Genomic DNA, 21,311 nt, shown 5'->3' with positions numbered 1-21,311 from the left:
GTGCTCATCTATTATTGAGCATGTTTAAAAAGGCATTTAGGGAAAAGCACCAAGAGACAGATTTGCAACTCCAACGTCAGTCCCAGGAGGGCTGTGCTCGCTTAGAGAAGGAGCAGGGTTCATGTTCAGCAATAAGGGAAGGGCCACACAGGCAGGTGTCCTGGCATTCTCAGAAACACCTGTTGGTGTTCTCTCCTCTAGCAGTTCACCAGGAAGTGAGTAATTTGGGGCAAACACCAACAATGACGGGATCTTGCTTCTGCCAACACACTCGGACCAATGAGCCATGGCCAAGATTTTGCTCCTTGTATGTGTGTGGTGGGGGGGCACAAAGAGGTGCAAGGATTTTGTCACATGTGTACAGCATTTCTAAAGAATGGAATAATATACAGCACTAAAAGGGGCGCCTGGGTGGCTCAGTGGGTTAAAGCCTCTGCCTTCGGCTCAGGTCATGATCCCAGGGTCCTGGGATCAAGCCCCACATTGGGCTCTCTGCTCAGCGGGGAGTCTGCTTCCCTCTCTCTCTCTCTGCCTGCCTCTGCCTACCTGTGATCTCTGTCTGTCAAATAAATAAAATCTTAAAAAAATATATACAGCACTAAAAGTTACATGATAAACAGATGAACATAAATAGATAATAGATAAATGGATAAATACTTAATGACATAGTTTATATCATATTTTTAGATTTTTAGTAATATATATTTGACACACTATTCACAAAACATCTTTAACAAGGTAGATATATATTATTATCCCAATTTTATAAAAATATGCACTTATATTTCTTTTTTTTTTTTTAAAGGGAGGAAGGGGAAGTGGGAAAGGGTGAGTAGGAATCTTAAGCAGGCTCCACACCCAGTGCAGAGTCTGATGCAGAGCTCGATCTCATGACCCTGAGATCATGACTTGAGCCAAAATCTAGAGTTGGACACTTAACTGACTGAGCCACCCAGGTGCCCCGCCGTATGCACTTACAGTTCTAAAAGCACATTTATAATATATAAGAAATATATATATATTTCTTATATATATAAGAAAAAACACCAGGCTGATCAAAACCAAAAGGTAAACAGAAATTATCTTTGGATGATAGAATTCGAGGTGAACTTGCCTTTCTTTTCCAGGCTTTTCTCTATTTTTATTAGGTTTTCCTTAATGAACAATTATCATACTTTTGGAATAAGACACAAATAAACACTGTTGCCTAAAAGAGAGGTTATCACTCAAGATGGAACAGGATTCCTCCTGTTCTGAAAAAGAAATTGTAGCTTTGAGTACAACAGGTTTATATTAAGTTTTGGGCATTTTCCTCCTTTAATCTTTAGGTGGCCAATGATTCATGTGGAGAATAAAAATATGAATGGGGAGGGAACAGGGTAGGGAGAGGGTAGTGGGGTTATGGACATTGGGGAGGGTATGTGCTATGGTGAGCACATACACACTGTGAAGTGTATAAACCTGGCGATTCACAGACCTGTACCCCTGGGGCTAATAATACATTATATGTTTATAAAAAAATTAAAAAATTAAAAAAAATACGGATGGGGATCTTTGGGGGTTATCTTCATGGCTGCCTACTACAATCATATTCTTCCCTGTATTATACCCACGTAGCATTCTTAAGAGGGTACATTTCAGGAGAACAGGGCATCTTGTTTACCTCTCTCTCCTTTTAGCATCTGGCACAGGGTCCTTCATAGAGAAGCCCTTCAGTATGTTTGTTGAATTGAACTGAATCTTCCTGAAAAAAGAAGTGAGGGTTCTAAATACAGGAAGGAAATGCAATACCTTCTTCCAGGGACTTTGAGCTTCTGATCTCACAAGGAAAGCAGAAATGCCAATGGAGATCAAAGAGTAACAGGAGAAAATGCTATACACCCACTGTAGTTCTTTGGATACTAGAAAGTTCCATCTGGAGACAGAGTGTCTCTAACTTTGGGGCTGGGGTAGGGAAATCTGTAGAGTCTCCAAGATAGAAAGAGACCAAGCACTCCCCTTATATCCATAGTCAGCAGGCACACATAAAGATACATGTTTTACTACTTCTATGATGAACGCTCTTTGCCTTCTATTCTGAATGCTCAAAATCTCGTCTGAGTGGGGACCCTCTGCTGGGACCATTTCAACCTCTTTTCTTGATTCTGCTTTTTTTGTTTTGTTTTGTTTTTCCTTTCTGTTTCCCTACTTCCGTATCTTCAGAAGAGCATCTCTAAAGCCCCCTTGTTCTCTCACTACTTTCAGACTCCATCACTCTGTCTTTCATCTCTATCGGTTTTCTGTTCCTATGTTAAGATGCAACATTTGTCCCCTCCTTCATTTCTAATTTCAGTTTTTCCTATCCCACATTTCTTTCATTTGCCGGCCCCGTTCCTTCATTTTCCTGGTCTCCTGGCTGAGTCTTTCCTCTGCCTGAACCCTTCACCTCTCCGCCAGGAAATGCCCTTGGGTCATTCAAATTCCTCTTGAAAGCTCACCCCTATGAAGCCTTTCCAGGATGTCTGTCCAGTTAGGATTACCTGTTACTTTGCCAAGAAAAAAAAAAAAGCCAGATTCACAAACTTTATGTGCCTAAAACTTTTTAAGGCATCAACAGTTTGTATTTCTGTATTTCATTGGTCACCAGAAGTCCCTTTAGATAGGTAATGTCTTTTTCCTTCTACAATAATTTGGAAAATCAGTGCAATGTAGAACTGTATTTGCCCTGGACACAGATGCCTTTTTAAAGACTGTACTCGGAATTCTCAGCTGCCCCCTAGAGACTCTGAGGTGAACTGCAGTAAGCTATCAAAAGACCCTGTCTGCTCCATTAACACCCGGTTCCTTAAACCTGAATGTACCATGAGAGACTATGGACTCTGAAAAACAATCTGAGGGGTTTGAAGCGGCGGGGGGTGGGAGGTTGGGGGAACCAGGTGGTGGGTATTAGAGAGGGCACGGATTGCATGGAGCACTGGGGGTTGTCAAAAATAAGGAATACTGTTATGCTGAAAATAAAAACAAACAAACAAACAAACAAAAAAACCAAAAACCTGAATGTACCCATTCTCAAAGAAGACATTCTAGATCTTAAGGACGGACTGAATCTTTTCTGAATTCACTTCAGTTCTGTGAGTTTCAAACTTCTATAAGAACTAGGGAGATCATTAATAAAAGGGAGAAGACATTGGGGGGGGGGGAGTGGGAGAGGGGAGTGACTGTATTGAACCGGAGAGCGTGCATTCCCTCCAAAGAAGGCTACATCCCTTGGGTCCAGCAGAATGTGAGCCTGGTGTTGCCACTCCCCCAACTTCTTCAGGAAATCCAGAGATCTGGAGTTCTAAGGGGAAATCTCTAAATTCTTAAATGCCAAAAACCAATTTAATCTTAAATATAGCTCTCTTGAGCCACACAGAACATGTCTATGATCCCAAAGCAGTCTGTGGACTGCAGTATTATCGCCTTTCCTAAACATCCTCACTAAAGCCTCCTGTAGTGTCACATCATGACCTCCAGGGTCACATGGAGACAATGGAGAAAGTCATTACCCCAACAGCTGCAAAAACAGTGTCCTGCTCACCTGCTTCTGGTTAAAGTAGGCAACTTACTAAACAGTTGGGCCTAATGCATCTTGATTCTTTGGAAAAATCAGTCAATACTGGGATGTTTATAGCCTAATGTGTCAAGTTCCAAATTCCCTGAAACCTAGGGAAAAAATGGAAGATCAAATACTATCCACATTTCCCCTGCAGCTCAGAGGTGGGGTATCAATATAAAATTTAAGCAAAGGTCTTATAAATACACTGTGAAAAGTTTTTACTGTTAATTTCAAACAACAGCCACTGGACATATTCCTTAGGAATGAAACTGGCAACTTACTTAAAATAATAAAGCCATTTCCAAAATTCCCTCTGGGGGATGATGTCATGTGGCTGAGAGCCAAGTCACGCTATCTCTCACTGCCCTAATAGCACCTTGGTGCCCTCTGAAATCCCATTTATTTACTTCTTGATGTGTTCATTGTCCGACCTTCCTTAATAAGACATAAACTCCCTGAGGGCAGGGAACCTGTTGGTCTTATTACTGTTTACCCTGCACCCAGAAGCGTGCCTGGCATTTGGTAGTGGTTCTGGAGAAATCTGCTGAATGAATAAACCCAGACTACCAGCCTAGTAGCGGGGAGTTTCTGAATACCCCATACCCCAGGGGATGGGTAATTCCGGATCTCTTGGAGTGAGTGGGACAGGCCTTAACTCTTTCTTGCCAGGCTTCTGGGTCTGTCCTCCACTTTATGGAAGGACAGAGACTCAGTTTTATTTCACAGTTAATGGCTGGAAAATAAAATGAGAACGGAGGACAATGACAGAGTGGCCATCTTAAATACCCATTAAACAAATACTTCTCTTGTCCTTGTGAAAAGGAAATGTCTGTGATAAACTATCCCTGCATTTTCTAGGTCAAAATTCAGATCGTTGGGCCTCGCTTTTGGAGCTTCTGGGGTACAGCCGGAGGTTGTGCATTTTGGATAAGGTACTAGGCTTGCCAAAGCTACTGGTCCGGACACCACACTGAGGACCAGTGGGGCAAACTGTGGAACACTATTCAGACATCAATTGCTATCTATCGTCCCCTTTATATTCAACCCTGACTAGGACTGTCTTTTGACATAAACCACTTTCCTTTATGGAAGGAATTCCTTTAATGGTGGGCCAATCTCCTCACCACACAACAGGGAGGCCATGAACAGGAGCCTGGCGGTTCTTTATCACCAACCACAAAGTGGCAGTTTATTACAGTGAAACAAAACCCAAGGAGATCAAATGGCACAAGGACACACTACAAGGTTTCAGAAACTGTCATTATTCTTTAATGTGTTTTGGTTGTTATTCAAAGTTTACCCGCAACCCACAAATACGACAAATCTAATAAAGGAGGTTTTTAGTTCCCTGATGCCTGGTTGATGGGCCAGCATGGACTGCCATGCCAAGTCATGGACTTTGCCACTATTTTAAGATTCAATATTTTAAAAATCCTTGTGTAGGGCACCTGGGTGGCTCAGTCGGTTAAGCATCTGCCTTTGGCTTGGGTCATGATCCCAGGGTCCTCGGATCAAGTCCCATGTCAGGTTCCTGGCTCAGTGGGGAGTCTGCTTCTCCCTCTGTCCCTCCCCCCACAACTTGTTTGCACTCTCTCTCTCCCCCCCAAAAATAAAATCTTTAAAAAAAATCCTTGTGCAAAAAGTTTAACAACAAAGGAGGAAAGCTGGCTCATTACGAATTTATCACTGAGCATGTCAAGAAGTCTGTTATTTCCCAGTGCCTTTCTTTGAGTGACTAAGCCCAAAATTCAACTTCATTCTGTGTACACCATTGTCGTTTTTCTTCCCTTTCTTGTTGTCATGAACCCAATTTCAATTGTGTTATCACTGGTTTACAATATGTTCAGCAAAGCAACTAAATATTTGCAAAGCACTTGCTACAAACCAGATACTGTACTAAGAATCTGATATAAATTAAAACTTACTTGATCCTCATGGCTATTCTTCCCATTTTATAGACGAAATTGAGGAAAAGAAAGGTGAAACAACATTTATTTATGCTTCTGTAGACAAACCACTGTGCTATGCAGAGGTGAGCTATGATGCCTCTTGGCATTTAAACTATGCCTGAAAGGATACGTTTAATGATCCAAGTTTAAGGGGAGAGCATAAGCAAAGGCACATAGGCATAAAAGTACAAGAGGTGTTGGAGAAGCTCTAGTGGCAATTATGTTGGCATGGGGACTAAATGCAGGGAGATGAAGGGTGAAGGAAATGGGAAGGTGGGTCAGTCTTGAATGCTGTGACCCGTGGGCTGGGGTAGGGAGTACACTTTGTCCTGTGGAACCATTTCCTAAATTTCCCTCATTCAGTCACCACTGTAGCAATTTTGTCCATATCTGTGTATCACCTAGGCTATTTTTAATTTAATATATACAATAGTCTTCCTTTTAAAATTGCACTTAAAAATTTCCTATTACTGTAAATGTGAGACAAGTGTCACTTGCCAAAGACAGAGAACTATAAACATAAATAGATGATTATTTAAATAAAAAATACTCCCCCCTCTTAAATTAACTCATGTACTACAGTGAGACCCACATCTGCATTTGGGGACACATTCAAGCAGCTGTGATGAATCACAGAATCTGAGTGTTCTTATTCATTGAATTTGGCTCTTTCATCTATATATATGAAAGATATATATATTTAATGTAAGATATATGTAATCTTAATGAACCTTCCTCTTGTTTTACATGAGATCCCCAAACTCCTCTCTCTTGGTGAGTTGAGTTCATAAAATATTTGGTTGATTGTGTTTTATGTAAAGCTAAGTTAAAATTTCATGTCAGTCTCCTAAGATTTAAGGGCTCTTTTGTAGGTCAGCTATTTTAAATTCCCCTTGGTGTTTCACCATTTCTCTACACCTCCAGCTGCTGTCTGATCAAGGGGGCTACGTGGCCCCAGCACCGCCAGCATGACGGATGCCTTTTAGAAGAGCCTGGCATGCAGAAGATAATGGTTTCCTAGAAAATCCCCTCGACGAGATCAGGACCTGGACAGCTGTTTCTGTAGGTAGACCTTTATTAGTGAAAGATACGAGTTTGTCCTCACAGTTTTGAGGAGATAGGTTCTTGCTCTCCACTGAAAAGAGGAGTGTGTGTGTGTGTGTGTGTGTGTGTGTGTGTGTGTGTGTAATAATAGGCAGTGAGGAGGTACAGGGATACAGAAATGCAGAAAAGCTTTTTTTGTGTGTTATTGTTCTTTTCTTTCTTGCCCCTGTCCTCCCCTCTCTCTCTTCCTTCTTCCTTTTTGTTGATCTCAGGAAAATGTTACTCTGAAATAGCCAGTCACAGTCTGGGCTAACGGCTACTACTCCCCTGTCTCAAGTGTTTCCATGGTGTGATTTGTCCTCTGGTCTACACAACTGCTCCCACTAATGTTGCTACACTTTGGTCCTATCAGTCTAACTGTATTCTTCTAGCCTTCGCCTGTTAAGGCACAACGTATACGGGACGTAAGTGGAGCTGGATATAAATGTCTACACCCAGATCTGCCCCTCATCTGTGTGCTTTTGTGCAAATCATGTGACCTGAGTCTCGGTTTACTTGTCTGTACAAGCATATGCCAAAGGTTTAATAGGAATCAAAATGAGATCATATACACTAAAGTTCCTGATAAATCACCTTGTTAATAAAGTGTTCTATCAATGTCAGGTGCCTCAATGGCCAAACCTCAACTCTAGGCTAGACTGTTCTAGAATTGCACATCTTTCCCTTCTCCTAGAGGGAAAATAAAGGTCTTGTTTGTTTTACTATTCTATAAAGAGAATGCTGAGGTGGCTTAACTACCCACCAGAAATTCTACTTGTGAGGTACTATTCTGTTCCTTTGCCAGCAAGTTCCTTTCCCTAGAGGATGAATGAAGAAAAATGGTACATAATACAGGAATAGCCAAAGACAATGATTTTAGAAGATATCCTACACCAAACTCTTGAAATAGAAAAATATGAAAGGCTATCTAAAGCAGTTTGGCATAAACAGAGAATGTCGTGTCCCCTGGAAAATATAGCAAAGGGGAATGGTTTTCCTCTACTAGATGCCCATCAGTCTCTTTATTTGCCTGCCCAAGATCACACTTTTCTTCTCGCCTTTCCCCTAGCACAGATTTGCTTTAAGTTTAAACCTTTAGAACATTTAACTGACAGAGCCAAGTCCTAGAATACCTGTTAAACCAGCAGTGGGCAGCCATTATGACAGCGGAGAACACCTGGGTTATACCAGATGAGAACTTCCAAGCCATCTCAAACCCTCCCTCTCTCCTCCCAACTCTCTGTCTCTATGTAGATATAGAATAGATCTATGTATACATACAGATAGAAAGACATGCATACATGTACATATAACCAAATGTTCCCCATACAATGAACCAAGTGTTTGCCAAATTATGAGGAGAGATAATTCTAATAGAGAAAATAATAAAATCAGTCCAAATGATTGGAGTTCAGTGGCTATTGTGAGAGATTTGTATCCAGGCTTTTTGTTAATAGCTTTCTTTTTTAAAATTTAATTTAATTTAATTTTTTATTTTCAGCATAACAGTATTCCTTATTTTTGCACCACACCCAGTGCTCCATGCAATCCGTGCCCTCTCTAATACCCACCACCTGGTTCCCCCAACCTCCCATCCCCCGCCACTTCAAACCCCTCAGATTGTTTTTCAGACTCCATAGTCTCTCATGGTTCACCTCCCCTTCCAATTTCCCCCAACTCAATAGCTTTCATTCTTAAAGACCATTTATTTTCTTCATTGGCCAATACTTCCTTTCAAAGCTTTGTATTGCAGGCCGATTAGCAGAGTTAACATGCCAAGGTCAGAGCTTTTCTCCCTGTGTACATGGATTCTGTTTACCCTGCTCCAGGTCAGTTCTCTTAAATAAGTATTACAGAGATCGAGGTTGTGTATAGACTAGTACAAATCCATCATCACTGCAGGAAAAACCCAAAGCAGATGATCTTGTCATGCTAGGTCAATAGAGCTTGTTTGTATATGAAGGACATCCAGATATTATAGTTTTAATGTCAAACTTCAGATCTCAGCTCAAGTTGACATGCCATGAATGTATGCAGAAAGTATACATAAAAGTATAAAAAGAATAGCACCCTGTTATAGAGGCCTGGACAATCTGGAGGGCTCATCAGCCTATAGATCACATGAGTTAGCCAAGGGCTGCACCCACTGGTGCAAGAAGGGGATTGAGCTCCCTTCCTCCTTGTCTCTTGTGCCATGGAGAACAAAATACCTCAAGAAGGGTTGACACACCAAGCATGAGGCCTACAAGTTCCTTGGGAAAATGGGTCTGAATTTTCCAAGCCTCCAACTCTTGAGACAATGATCCCAATGATGAAAACTGCAGACCGATAACCACATGGCCAACCCCATTCTCTGTTTGTTCCAACTATTAAACATAAGAAATATTCTTATCAGCAAAGTTAGAGGGCAACACACTCAACCAGAAGATCAAAAGGGGAAAAAAAAACCCTCCAGAAGACCCTGCAGACCAGGAATCACAAAGGAGAACCTTCCATTCCAATTACATATATGTCCATTGGCTGTTAGTGAATTAATATTACCCAAGCAATTCTCAGCTTAAGGACTCTCATTTTTAGCATTTAGGGACATTAGATAACAGGAAAAGTGGTCAAACTTGTTACTCTGAAAAATAGTCTTATGGCATCAAAGTTGGACCATCAAAAACTCTGTAATTACTTTCATGAGTATCAGTCTTTATTTAATACACAAACATCTGGTCATGAAGGACCAGTCTAAGGAAATAGGATATATTCTCACGATGGGATATTAGACAATCATCAAGTTTTATGATTTGGATAATATCAACAAAATAGGAAAACATCCACACTATTATAGTAAGAGAAGAAAGTAGATTATAAGCTGTTCATAAGTTGTATTCTCAGGGCACCTGGGTGGCACAGTGGGTTAAGCCTCTGCCTTCGGCTCAGGTCATGATCTCAGGGTCCTAGGATCGAGCCCCACACTGGGCTCTCTGCTCAGCAGAGAGCCTGCTTCTCCCTCTCTCTCTGTCTATCCCTCTGCCTACTTGTGACGTCTCTTTCTCTCTGTCAAAAAAATAAATAAAATCTTAAAGAAAAAATTTGTACTCTCAATTCTACTGTATTTCCCTGTGTTACACACATACAACATACACAGAAAAAAGCATCAGTAAGAAGTAGAAGAAATGTAAATACTAAGTCTTTGTACGTATGTAGGGAAATTTTATCTTATCTCCCCAATGTCTTTAATGACCTTTACGATAAGAAAATCCTACATGTTTTGACCTGCATATAAACATAAGAGTCTTCTAACCTGTATACCACTGTCTCTTCTTCAATACCACTAGTGGAAGAAGTATTATAATCTGGAAATTAGAGAGTTCAGAGGATTCAAGAGCCAACCACTGATAACTATCATGAAATGAGAATCTCCATAAAACTTAAACAAGATGGATGACAGCCACCTTTTACTTTGGGGGATGCTTTCCTCTTTACTGTGTTTTGTTATTCCAGAGCTTCACTCTCCACGTTCAAGTCTGTTTTTCCTCTTCTATCAGCATGTATAGGTTTCAAAAGTAAAGTCAACCAAGGTTATCTTGTTCTTTCATCCCTTTCGTTCAGCGGCTGACAACCAACATGAAGACAACTAGCCTTTCTGAAATGACATTTCTGAAGTCTCTTCCCTCAATACATCCTGCTCTTCTCTTCAAATTTATTTTAGATTTGACACTGTGGACCAAGTGTAATAACAGCAGTGTTGAGACACTGGGGGTTAAGGGTGTACTTTCTCCTCCCAGGGCCTGGTCCCCAGTGGAATCTTTCTGGAACCCCAGGAAAGGGGTTAATGAACAGGGTGTTTCATGGCTCTGGGAGCTTAGGGAATAAGAGGGGAACACTTGGATAGGAGAGGCTGTGATAACCACAACTCAGAAAGGCAGCCAAAACCCTGTCATCCAGGCACTCTGTAAGCCATGGTCATGAATAAGTAGGAGCAGAGTCTCTACTAACCAAGAAACATGAAACATCCACTCAACTATTGGACCATGTCAAAGAGTAAGATTGAAACACCACCTTAAGTTGTAGACATTTTAAGTGTCACAGTAAGCACCTCTCCCCTTGCAATACCTTTTTTTTTTCTAAGATTTTACTTATTTGAGAGATAGATAGAGATAGCATGAGAAGGGGAGAGGGAGAGGGAGAAGCAAGCTTCCCTGCCGAGCAGGGAGCCTGATGCAGGACTCCATCCCAGGACCCTGGGATCATGACCTGAGCTGAAGTCAGATGCTTCACCAACTGAGCCACCCAGGCGCCCCTCTCCTTGAAATACTTTTGTAGGTATATATAATGGTAAATTTTATCTTATCCCCCCAAGTGTTTTTAATAAGCAAAATGTCTATAATGAGTCTTTTAATAAATTATCTTTATAAGAAAATCATAAATGTTGTTTCTCCTTTTCCTCCCCAGCCACTAGGTAAGCTACAACACTAATTTGGTGGGGGCAATGTTTGGTTCATGGTCAGTGCTCAATAAATTCTTTGTGGAAAGGAAGGGCAGGAAAGGACAGAGAAGAAGGGGGGAGAGAGGGAGAGAGAGACGGAGGGAGGGAGAATGGAAGGAAAAATTAAAGCCACATACTTCGTGCATGGTTGTTTGGGCTGGGCTGTATGCTGCAGAGCGAGGAGGACATATCCCATTTTTAGGACTTCCGAAGTCATCCCCTGGTGGTGTTAACAGTTCCACTACTCAAAACTTCTCTCTATTAAGAAGTCCTCCTTATAGCTAACATAAATCCTCTCTGCTTGATCTTAAGCCCACTTATCTGGTTCTGTCTCAGAGGGGAAAGTGAACAGCTGATCTCAACACTTGGTACACTAAGTCTTCATACATTTAAAGAGAGTAAGTCATCACTTCGTTGCCTTTTCTTCTTCCCATTAACAAACCCAATTCCCATAGCCTTCCTCCACGGATCCTGTTTTCTAATCCCTTAATCCAATGATGCACATTAGTTCTCAGTTCCAAGTTGCTAAAAATAGCATGTTGTCAAATGGCAGTATCAGGAAACCCAGAACAAACACCCCCAACATGAGAAGCTTCTGTTTCACCTCCTTGGACAACCTCTGTGGAGTCTGAAGAGAGCTTGGATTATTCCCTGGCCCCTCCTCCAAGAGTGGGAGGTGGAACACAGTTTGTACAGGTGTGTTCAGGCTGTCACAGAGTATTTACTCAGTAATGTCTCACACTGGGCTGCGCACAGACACACCATGGATAACCAAACAGACAGGTTCCTGCTCATGAGCAGTCTGTCAGTTTGGACGTGAGTGACTGAGTATGTGTGTGTCTGTGTGTGTCTCTGTGTCTTGTGTGTGTATATGTGTATCTGTGTCTGTGTGTGGTGTGTCTGCGTGTATGTGTGTGCGTTTGTTTATGTGTACACACACATATGTGTGCACACGTGCATGCATGCCTGGGAGGAGATGGAGTGGCTGTTTATTTTGTCAGTTAACAGCTTTCAAGCAGCACCTGCTGCAGTAGCAATCAACCTCTGTCGTATCATCACCAAACGGATCATTCTGGAATACGATCCCCGTCACCCTCAGGCGCTTGCATTGCAGAGCATCCCCAGCCTGGAGTTGCCGCTGTCTCCTGGCTACGAGGCTGTTGGAGGCATACAGCATCTCATAACCTGCCTCCTTCATCCCAGGCTCCAGATGCTGGGAGAGCATTTGGTCTTATTATGTTGTTGCTGTTGCCACTCTTGGGGACCTTCCTTCTACCGGTTTAGTACCCTTCTTCTCTCCCCACGATCAATCCATTAATTCATAAATACTGTTACAGGCCCAGCAGTGTGTGGTAAGTACTTCTATTCCTAGCCCTTCTTTCAGGGGTAGAGGGAGCTGTAATATTTCAGCAGTGCAAGCCTTGGATGATAACTGGGATCTGGGGAGACAAAAAATGATCAGAAGAACTGAGACTGTTTTAATCTACATAAAGAAGGGCATTTCCCGATAGGTGGAGGCAGAGAAAAGGAAGTGGGCTTATAAAATCCGCCTCCTATCCTTGGGGAAAGGTAAGCAGAGAGGTAACCCATACATACCCGCCTGCAATTCAGACCCGGACAGTCCCTCCAAAGACTGTTTACCTCTTACAGCCTGAAAATGCACCATCATCATTTCTTGAAGTCATTACTCAGAACACACCCCCACTGCATTTCATTTTTATTATCCCCATTTTAGGAACGATTAAATGGAAGCAGAGAGCAGTAGCAATGAAGCAAATCATGAGAGGCTCTGATAAAGACAGAAGCCTGAATGCTCGTTGGAACTGCTTCTCCCAGCCAGACTATTTTTAATGCAAGTCAATGCAGCTGTCCCCCACTTAGAGACAAGACTTACAAATAAACCCACTCTGCACACATTTTTCCACCATCCCCTGCCCTTTCCAACTCCCCCATGCTACCCCTGCACGCATATATATGTGCACTCCCTGTGAAACGGTCTTTTCCGTGTCCCTACAGACCGAAGAGATTACTCAGCTTTCTGTGAGTGTGATTCTGATCCAAAGAGCTCTCCGCTAGGCTAGCCCCCTCCCCATGCCTCCTTAGTAGCTACTTACATAGGATATCGTTAAGAGATCACAAGAGCAGGAGCTGTTTAATTTTTTTTTAAAGGAGGTTGAGTAAATACATAACATTTTTATATGCTTTAAGTGTTTTCAGAGAAAATACATAAGACCCTGGAAACAATGATTTCTCAGGGGAGGGACATGGGGGAACTGAGAATCGCAGATAAGAGGATGTTCTTTTCACTGGATCCCCTTCTGTACCATTTGATTTAGAACTGAGTGCAATGTTACCTCAGTGAAGAAGGAGGGCACCGACCAACATTTGTTGAATACTGCCTATGTTTCAGTCACTATTAACTGGTGTTTTCTATCAAATCTCCTTTGATCTTTATAACAGTGTAAAACCCTATTTTACAAAAGGGAAATAGAGTCAGGTGGTTTGGTCGCCTGGTTTATGCAGCTGATAAATGGCAACGGGGGACATTCAACTCAGCTTTTTTTTTTTTTTTTAATCATTTAAGTTCCATCAGCCAATGTGTAGTACCTCATTAGTTTCATCTTGGCTCTTTCTGATTTCCAGAACCATGCTCAGTCCCAGATTATGCTGCCTGGACTTCAAGTCTTTCAGAAGGAGCCAGATTTATAAGACAACGGCCATGAGACTACTTTTTAAAGCCTGAAAGAATATAGCGATGGCCCATCACATGGTTTACACGAGCATCTGAGGGAGTATTCCTCAGCCTGAGGCTTCTTGTTGAAAGCTGCTGAGGCTTGCCACCCCTGGGAAGTTGGGCCTCACTAAAATGGCCCCCCACCCTGTACCCCAAAGCTGTGCTGCTCACACCCTCTGAGGGGCCTGCCCCTGCTCTCCCATGCTCTTCAATAAACCAGTCTGTCTACCTGGGAAACTTTCAGGCGGAAGTGAACTAACACCCCTAAGCATATGGGTTCTTCACTTATTTAACAGTTATCCTTTGAGTGGTCACTCTGGGCCAGGCGCTCTTCATAAGTGTTAGGATTACAGAGGTGAACAAGGTCCTTGCTTCCAGGAAGCATCTGTCCTGGTGTGAAGAGATGGGCAATAAACAATCAGGCAAATAGGCCAAACATCAGGTAGAAAATACACTGAAGAAAATTAAAATCAGCTGTTCTGACTGGGTGGCAACATTAGCTCGAGTCATCAAGGAAGGCCTTCTTAGGAGATGGTATTTATCTAAATGACAAAAATGACACATATTCCTGGGAGCTACTGTTCTTAGAAACAAACTCAGGTTCCTTTCATATGCTTCAGCTCACACCCCAACTCCATTCCAAGCCCTTACTTATTTACAATGTGGAATTTGCAATCCCAGAAGCTAGAGCCAGAGAGAATTCTAGAAGTCTTCTTAATCTCATGCCATGATTTTAGATGTGAGAAAAGAAAGATCCAGAGAGGTGAAAAGAGCAGGTCACCTAGCTAGTTAGGGGCATGACCAGAAGCTGTGGGTCCTGTCTTTTAGCCCTCATTTCCTCCACAAATCCAGATTCCTTCTCCATTTATCTTCCCAGTGTCCATCTCCTCACTGAAGACTCTTTGCCCTGTGTCTACCTCTATGGAGTCCACAGCCACTAAATCTTCCCTGACCACATGGAACCTTCTAGAATGGCATCAGAAATCCTGAGAATAGAGAGCGTCCTGGGGGCCAGGATAATGGGGAAAAAACCTCCCATGTATACTTCCCAGGGCATAATTTCAGCATATCTCAGACATGTTCCAGGTCTGTGCCTGGTTCCTGCCACCCTTCCTGCCCACAAGTGAGCCCTAACAAGGGGTTCCACACTGGGGAGCCCCCTGACTCTGTGAACTCAATGAACAGTAAAGACCTGCTCTCTTTAGCAATGTTTCCTGATTTAACCAAGTCAGCATGAAAATTTTCTCTGATCCCACTGCCTCCCAAAAAGCCTTGTAAAAAGATTAACCACAGAATTTCTTTAAATAACAAGCTCCTCTAGTACATTTAAAGTATGATCTATGAAAACTCCATCTACATAAAGATTTTATCTCTCCTCTGTCTCATAAAAGAGGTATTGCATCAAAGGCAATAGCATAAACTTGGATTCTTAATGATAGATTTTAGACTCTTGTATTATGCAGTGGTTCTCATTCATCTGACACATACTTACTGAATTGCTCTATGCAATACGCTTGTCGGGTTGCTGGGAGGACACAGCGATACAAAGACACAGTCTCTGCCGTTTGGAAGCACACATACATGCGACTCTAACACCAACAGATCTGACAGTGCTACAACAGAAGTAGGAACAAAAGCTACAGGGGACAAGGGAATGGGAGAGATTGTATCTCCGTCAAAGATCAGAGAAGACAATAATATTTTAATTAGGTTTCAAAGGATGGTTATGATTTATGTGATTGGACAACCCGTTCCAGAAAAAGGAAACGTCATGCCATGCTGTAGGAAGCAAGATGGACAGAGAGAGCCCAGTGTCACTTGATGGTGAGATAAGAAATAGCAAGGGAGAGAAGACAGACCTTGAAAGGTAGATCAGAGTCCTAAATGCAAGAAGAAAGCCTGGACCTGATGCATAAACCACAGAAACTCCAAGCAAGTTTTGGGCAGAGAAAGAATGTAATCAGAGTTGTGCCTTAGGAAACTCATTCTAGTAGCCATGTCCGGGACTGATCTGAATGGATAAAAGGTAGGCATCAAGGACAGGGTGGCCCATTTAAAAAATTATCACATGGTTCCTGGCTCATATAAGGAGGAATAAATTCAAGGGCTACTGTAAAGGTAGAATTGTTAAGAAGGGAAGGGATCCATATCCCAGGGAGATGTGTCTAGTTTTGGAAAGTGGGGGCTGGTCACAGGCCTCAGATTCTAGCCTAGAGGAGTCAGCATGAGTGACAGGAAGTGGTGTCTCTTTAAGGAAGGACAGGTGTGAGAGATGCCCCATACTTGAGGCAGGCATCATGAGTCTACCGCATCAAAGCTACCCCAGCTGGACATCTCTGATCCACGTATGAAGCCTCAGTTAGTAATAACCCTTCTCCTGGAGACACACAGAAGTACCTGTTTTACATGAGGTCCCAGAACACTTCTTAAATTATTATGTCTCTATAGCAGCAGTGAAAGCGGCTTGACTGGGTGAAGAGCAGGAGCCCAGGGGAAAGCACTTCTGAACAAATGATAACTCAGCAGAGGGAGCGCAACGTTAATCAAGAACGCAAGGGATGTTCTCCGTCTCGTAGCTGTGCCCTGAGGTAAGGAACTACAGGACAGCTGGAGTTCTTTCAACTTGAAGAATAAGGCCCTGGGTTTCCACTACGTGAGCCACATGTGCTGTTTCCCAGGTAAGCATTCACACAACTACCTGCCCAGGGCTCTGTGACGAGATGGTGAATTTCAAGAAATTTATCCCTGGTCTCTTTTCCTGGCTATTCCTTCTAGAAATATATAGTCTGGTCCCCATTCCAGTCAGAACCATGCTGACATCCTGACGTTTGTTCTCAGCCAACTGACCCACAGAGTCTATAGAAATTGTCTTAAATCAGTGTATCCCAGGATGTTTTACAGAACAGGAATTTCGTGAACAAAAGGGTCTCAGAGTTAAACAAATTCGGGAAATACCAGATTAAGTAAAATTAAAGATGGTTCTTTGCTATTGATAGGACTCCTCTGAACTTTCTAAAGTTGACATGTTCTGGGAAGCTCCCAGAATGAGAAAGCAGAGGGTGGCATCCCCAACCTTATTTATCCATAGAACCATTTCTCGGCAAAGCACCTCAAAGAACAAATGACCTGAAGAACATACAAAAGAAACACCAAGGGGGTGCCTGGGTGGCTCAGTGGGTTAAAGCCTTTGCCTTGGGCTCGGGTCATGATCCCAGAGTCCTGAGATTGAGCCCCGCATGGGGCTCTCTGCTCAGCAGGGAGCCTGCTTCCTACTCTCTCTCTCTGCCTGCCTCCCTGCCTGCTTGTGGTCTCTGTCTGTCAAATAAATAAATAAAATCTTAAAAAAAAAAAAAAGAAACACCAAGGCTGACATTACTCTCAGGAACTTCTATATTTAAGTAGGAATCAGGGATAACAATAAAAGCAAATACCTATTAAGTTCTTACTATGTGCCAGCCACCTTTCTAAGTCGTTTATGTATGTTAATATATTTAATCCTCATAACAATGCTGTGATCTTGGTACTATTGTTTTTTTTTTAAGATTTTTTATTTTTATTTATTTATTTGGCAGAGAGAGAAAGAGAGAGAGTGAACAAGCTGGCAGAGCAGTGGCAGAGGCATAAAGAGAAGCAGGCTCCCCGCTGAGCAAGGAGCCAGATGTGGGACTCGATCCCAGCACCCTGGGATCATGACCTGAGCCAAAAGCAGCCACTTAACCAACTGAGCCACCCAGGCATCCCGGTACTATTGTTTTTTATTCCCATTTTATAGATGAGGAAACTCAAGGCAGAGTAGTTAAGAGATTTGTCCAAGGTCCTAAGTAGACAAGTTTGTGAGTAGAGGAGCTAGAAATTGAGCCTAAGTAGTCCAGCACCCACAGAAATTAATTTCCAATTGGTAGAGTTTCAGACACTGGGATCAGCTGGCAGTGGGAGAGGTCCTGAAAGGAGCCTTGCACGGCAAGCCTGTAATCACAGTAAATTCAAACCTGCGTGCTTATAAATTAGGTTTCATCAACTTCCCCAGGATAGTATGTAGGATACAATTTCTGAATCGTATCACTGATTTGACTTCTTCACCAAATTATGTTATATTATACACATATACTCTCTTCCATTAGGACAAAGTCATGATTCAGACAGCATCATAACCAATAAAAATGGTAATGCATAAAGAAAATAGTCTCTTGATTAACCAAAGGAGCAAGAAAATAAAGATGCAAGTTTGAGAAACAGCTTCTCCTATGTTCTTCAAAATACTGCCCTCTTACTTCCCAGCTCAGAAACCAAAACCAAGGTTTGGTTTGGTTTTCCCTGAACGTGTTGCAAAGTCTTATAGCCCTATCCCATCTACTTTGCTTGAGAATTGCCAAAAGATATGTCCTACCCTCTCCCACTTCCTCTCCTTGTTCAGAAGGATTATCACCAGTTTCGGGTGCATCTGGTAGCCGTCTTCACTGAAGGACAGATTTCTTCCCTCAAAGGTGACATTGATCAGATACCTGTAAAGACAGAATAAAAGAAAAGGTTACTGGTATGAAGAAGGTACACCAACAACAAGATAGTTAGGAAGACAGAGAGAAAGGTAAATGGAGACAGACACATAGATATACAAGTATTACTGAGAAACCTGGTATCCCTCCAGCTCCCATTTGGTTATGCACAGAGTTCCAAGCTTTCACATAATAGGAATAATACGAAAACATAAAAAGAAGCCTACTTGATTAGGTTTGTAAGGCTTGAATGAGATAACTTACCACAAGGCCTGGTCCATAGTCAACCCTCCTTAAGCGTTAACAATTATTTACTTCTAGAAGGACTCCATTAAAGGGTGAAGGTTGTAGAAGAAAAGAAAGTGGGAATGGGGAATGTACCATGACAATGTTCTGCTAAGAAAGATGGCATATTGAGCACTAGGTCTCTCTGCCTCCCAGAAATATGCACATATTTTTTAACTCTTATTAAGATGCAGCCCAGCCCATATTTCTAAGAGCTGTGTGATGAGTGCAGCAGTCAGGGTTGCACTGGTTGCACAAGATGTATCTGGAAACCAGAGCTATTGCATTTGTGTAGAGTGAACAGAAAATCCCAGGGGTTTGTGGGGAAGGAGGGGAGGTATTTTAGAAAGTATTCCAGGCACAGGCACATAAATGATCAGGAACTCCAGAAGTAACTAGAGTCAGACCAATGAAACTGTCTTCCTCCTCACACCTGCACCTACAGCTCACCCCATTCCCCTGTTGACTGCTCTGACCTGAGGAAGAGTTCCCTTGCTAGGGATTCCCACAGGCATGCTCATTACAACCACATTAGTGCAACTGTGGGTATGGTAATTAATGTCCCTTTACCATAATGGCCCAAGGAGTCAATAATGATTAGCCCAGTTTTCACATGACGCGCTACTCTAGAGCCTTGGGCCTGATGCTGCTATGAGACATGTCTCTGCTGAAAGCAAAGGAGATATTCTGTAATTGCCACAAGGTTTCCAAGGGGCTTCGGATTTTTCATGACAACAGTTCCTAACACACTGAAGGGAAGAAGAATGCATCAGAAGGCAGCCAAAATGTTCCCCTTCTAAGTCTTCTCATTCAGTGAAATTGTGAGACTCTTCATTCACCCAGGTAACCTTCGGTTAAACAACAAGGATACTAAGATGCATATCCTTCAGGCAATTTTAAAGATGACTAGAGAGCATGAACCAAACCCTCATGGACCACCTTCTTACTTCTAGAGCCGCCTGGGCTTTCTCAGCCTGTCATTCTCTGGTCTTACGGTCTTCACAAATGCAATCAAGAACACCGAGGACCGCAAAAGAAGAGAGATACTCAGACTCTCAGAATTGAAAGAGACTTTCATGATCAACTAGTTCACCACTTGTTACAGTTTATGCTTTCCCTCTATAGCGTAAGATTGGCTCTCTTAGCTCTTCTTGCTATCACGGCACCTTCCACCTCAATGTAGCTATCTCACTGCTGGGCAAAGGTTTTTGGTTTTGTTTTTACTTCAAGTTGAAATTTGCTCCCCTGGAACCCCTAGATCCTGGTCCTCTCCTTAGATATTATACAGTCTTAGTCTAATCCTTCTTCCACATGAAAGCTCTTCAAGTATTCAAAGACATTTATCATGGCTACCGTATAAATTTTAATCTTTGAAGAAAACTTAAGCTCATTTAGTTCTAAAATTTTGCCTTGATAGGTAAACCAAAGCAGAGAGAAGTCAAATTAAGTTTGCCCAATGTCCCACAGCTAACTGGGAACAGAGATAACGTGTTAAGCCACATTCCCAGTCCCATGATCTCTTCACCACCCCACCCCGACAGTCATATGCCACATCAGGTTTAACGTTTCCTGTTCCTTAGTGTAGTTATCACATGCCATGACTTCAAGTCCCCTCCTCTTATCCCCTGGCTGCTCTTTCTGGACACCTCCCATTGGTAAAAGGGTAGCACTCCTATTTCAACTCGATGTTCCATGTAGCATCTTCCCCATTCCCTGCACTGCCCCTCATCTCTTAGCTCCACGCCGCTTGCTCAAGCCCATCACCAGTCGGAAAATAATATTCAGGTCTCCTGTAGTTTACAGTCTCAACACTCCAGGCAAAGCCGTATATAATTTGTTCCAAGAAAGAATTACAAAGACACAAAACAAAATATTTTAAACTAACAAACCAGAATTTAAGCACCCAATGTAATTAACTTGGAAAGTATGTTCTTATTACAATAATATTGCATTGCTTCGAATAATTTCTGGAACTCTTCACAGAGAAGGTTAATGAGACATGCAAACAAATTTTAGTTTTCTCTCTCTCTCTCTTTTTTTCTTTTTTTTTTTTTGAGGAAGGGGAGAAGGAAAAGGAAAGAAAGGGAAGAAAGGAAGGGAAAGAGAGAGAAATAAGTCACCTGGCTTAAGTACCTTCCTTTTTACTGGACATGGTTCAGAATAATTCTGACTTTACCTGAATTAAGATATGTGATTTTTTTAAGTGTCTATTTCAAAAGCAATTATAAGAGAAGTTCCAAAAATAATTTAAGTCATAAGTGGCATGAATGGCATCTCACAATGATTTCTTTGAAGAGGACAGCATCAAATCGGGTGTACAATTTTAAAATTCAAACTTTCAGAAAATAAACCATACTTATGGGCAAGGTAGTTGCTCTACAGTTAAATTTTTCTAGTTACTCCTTTCTGATTTTTTTTTTGTTTTGTTTTAAACTCTTTCTGGGATGTCCTTTCTCTTCCAACTCTACAGGATCATTTTATTCTACCTAGGCCCTTCTCACACAGTTTACACTTACCAAATATTGAAAAATTTTATGACAACAAGCAAAATATTCTTTTCCAAAGTATACTTTAACCACTCATATCCTTCAGCAGAATATAGATTACTCATTCACATTGGTTTTTTTTTTTTTTTTTTTTAGTAATTCTCTCTGATGAGCCAACATTTAGCTAGCAGTGAGGACCTTGCAAATATTCACCTGCTCTGAGCAAG

The 21,311-nt window shown here is 42.0% G+C and overlaps 1 protein-coding gene across 2 annotated transcripts in view; it reads right to left on the bottom strand.

Annotated features, from left to right (window-relative positions):
* GRIN2B (glutamate ionotropic receptor NMDA type subunit 2B) overlaps window positions 1–21,311 on the bottom strand; it is a 401,782-nt gene that overhangs the window by 88,784 nt on the left and 291,687 nt on the right. For both annotated transcript variants that reach the window (XM_047743465.1, XM_047743466.1), the window contains one exon: window positions 18,208–18,322. In XM_047743465.1, coding sequence (XP_047599421.1) covers window positions 18,208–18,322 — 115 coding nt within the window. The remainder of the gene's footprint in view (window positions 1–18,207; window positions 18,323–21,311) is intronic.

The sequence above is a fragment of the Lutra lutra genome, chromosome 8 (assembly GCF_902655055.1).
Source record: "Lutra lutra chromosome 8, mLutLut1.2, whole genome shotgun sequence".
NCBI lineage: Eukaryota > Metazoa > Chordata > Mammalia > Carnivora > Mustelidae > Lutra > Lutra lutra.
The sequence above is the reverse complement of the archived record's forward strand: the minus strand, read 5'-3'. Positions and strand labels throughout refer to the sequence as shown.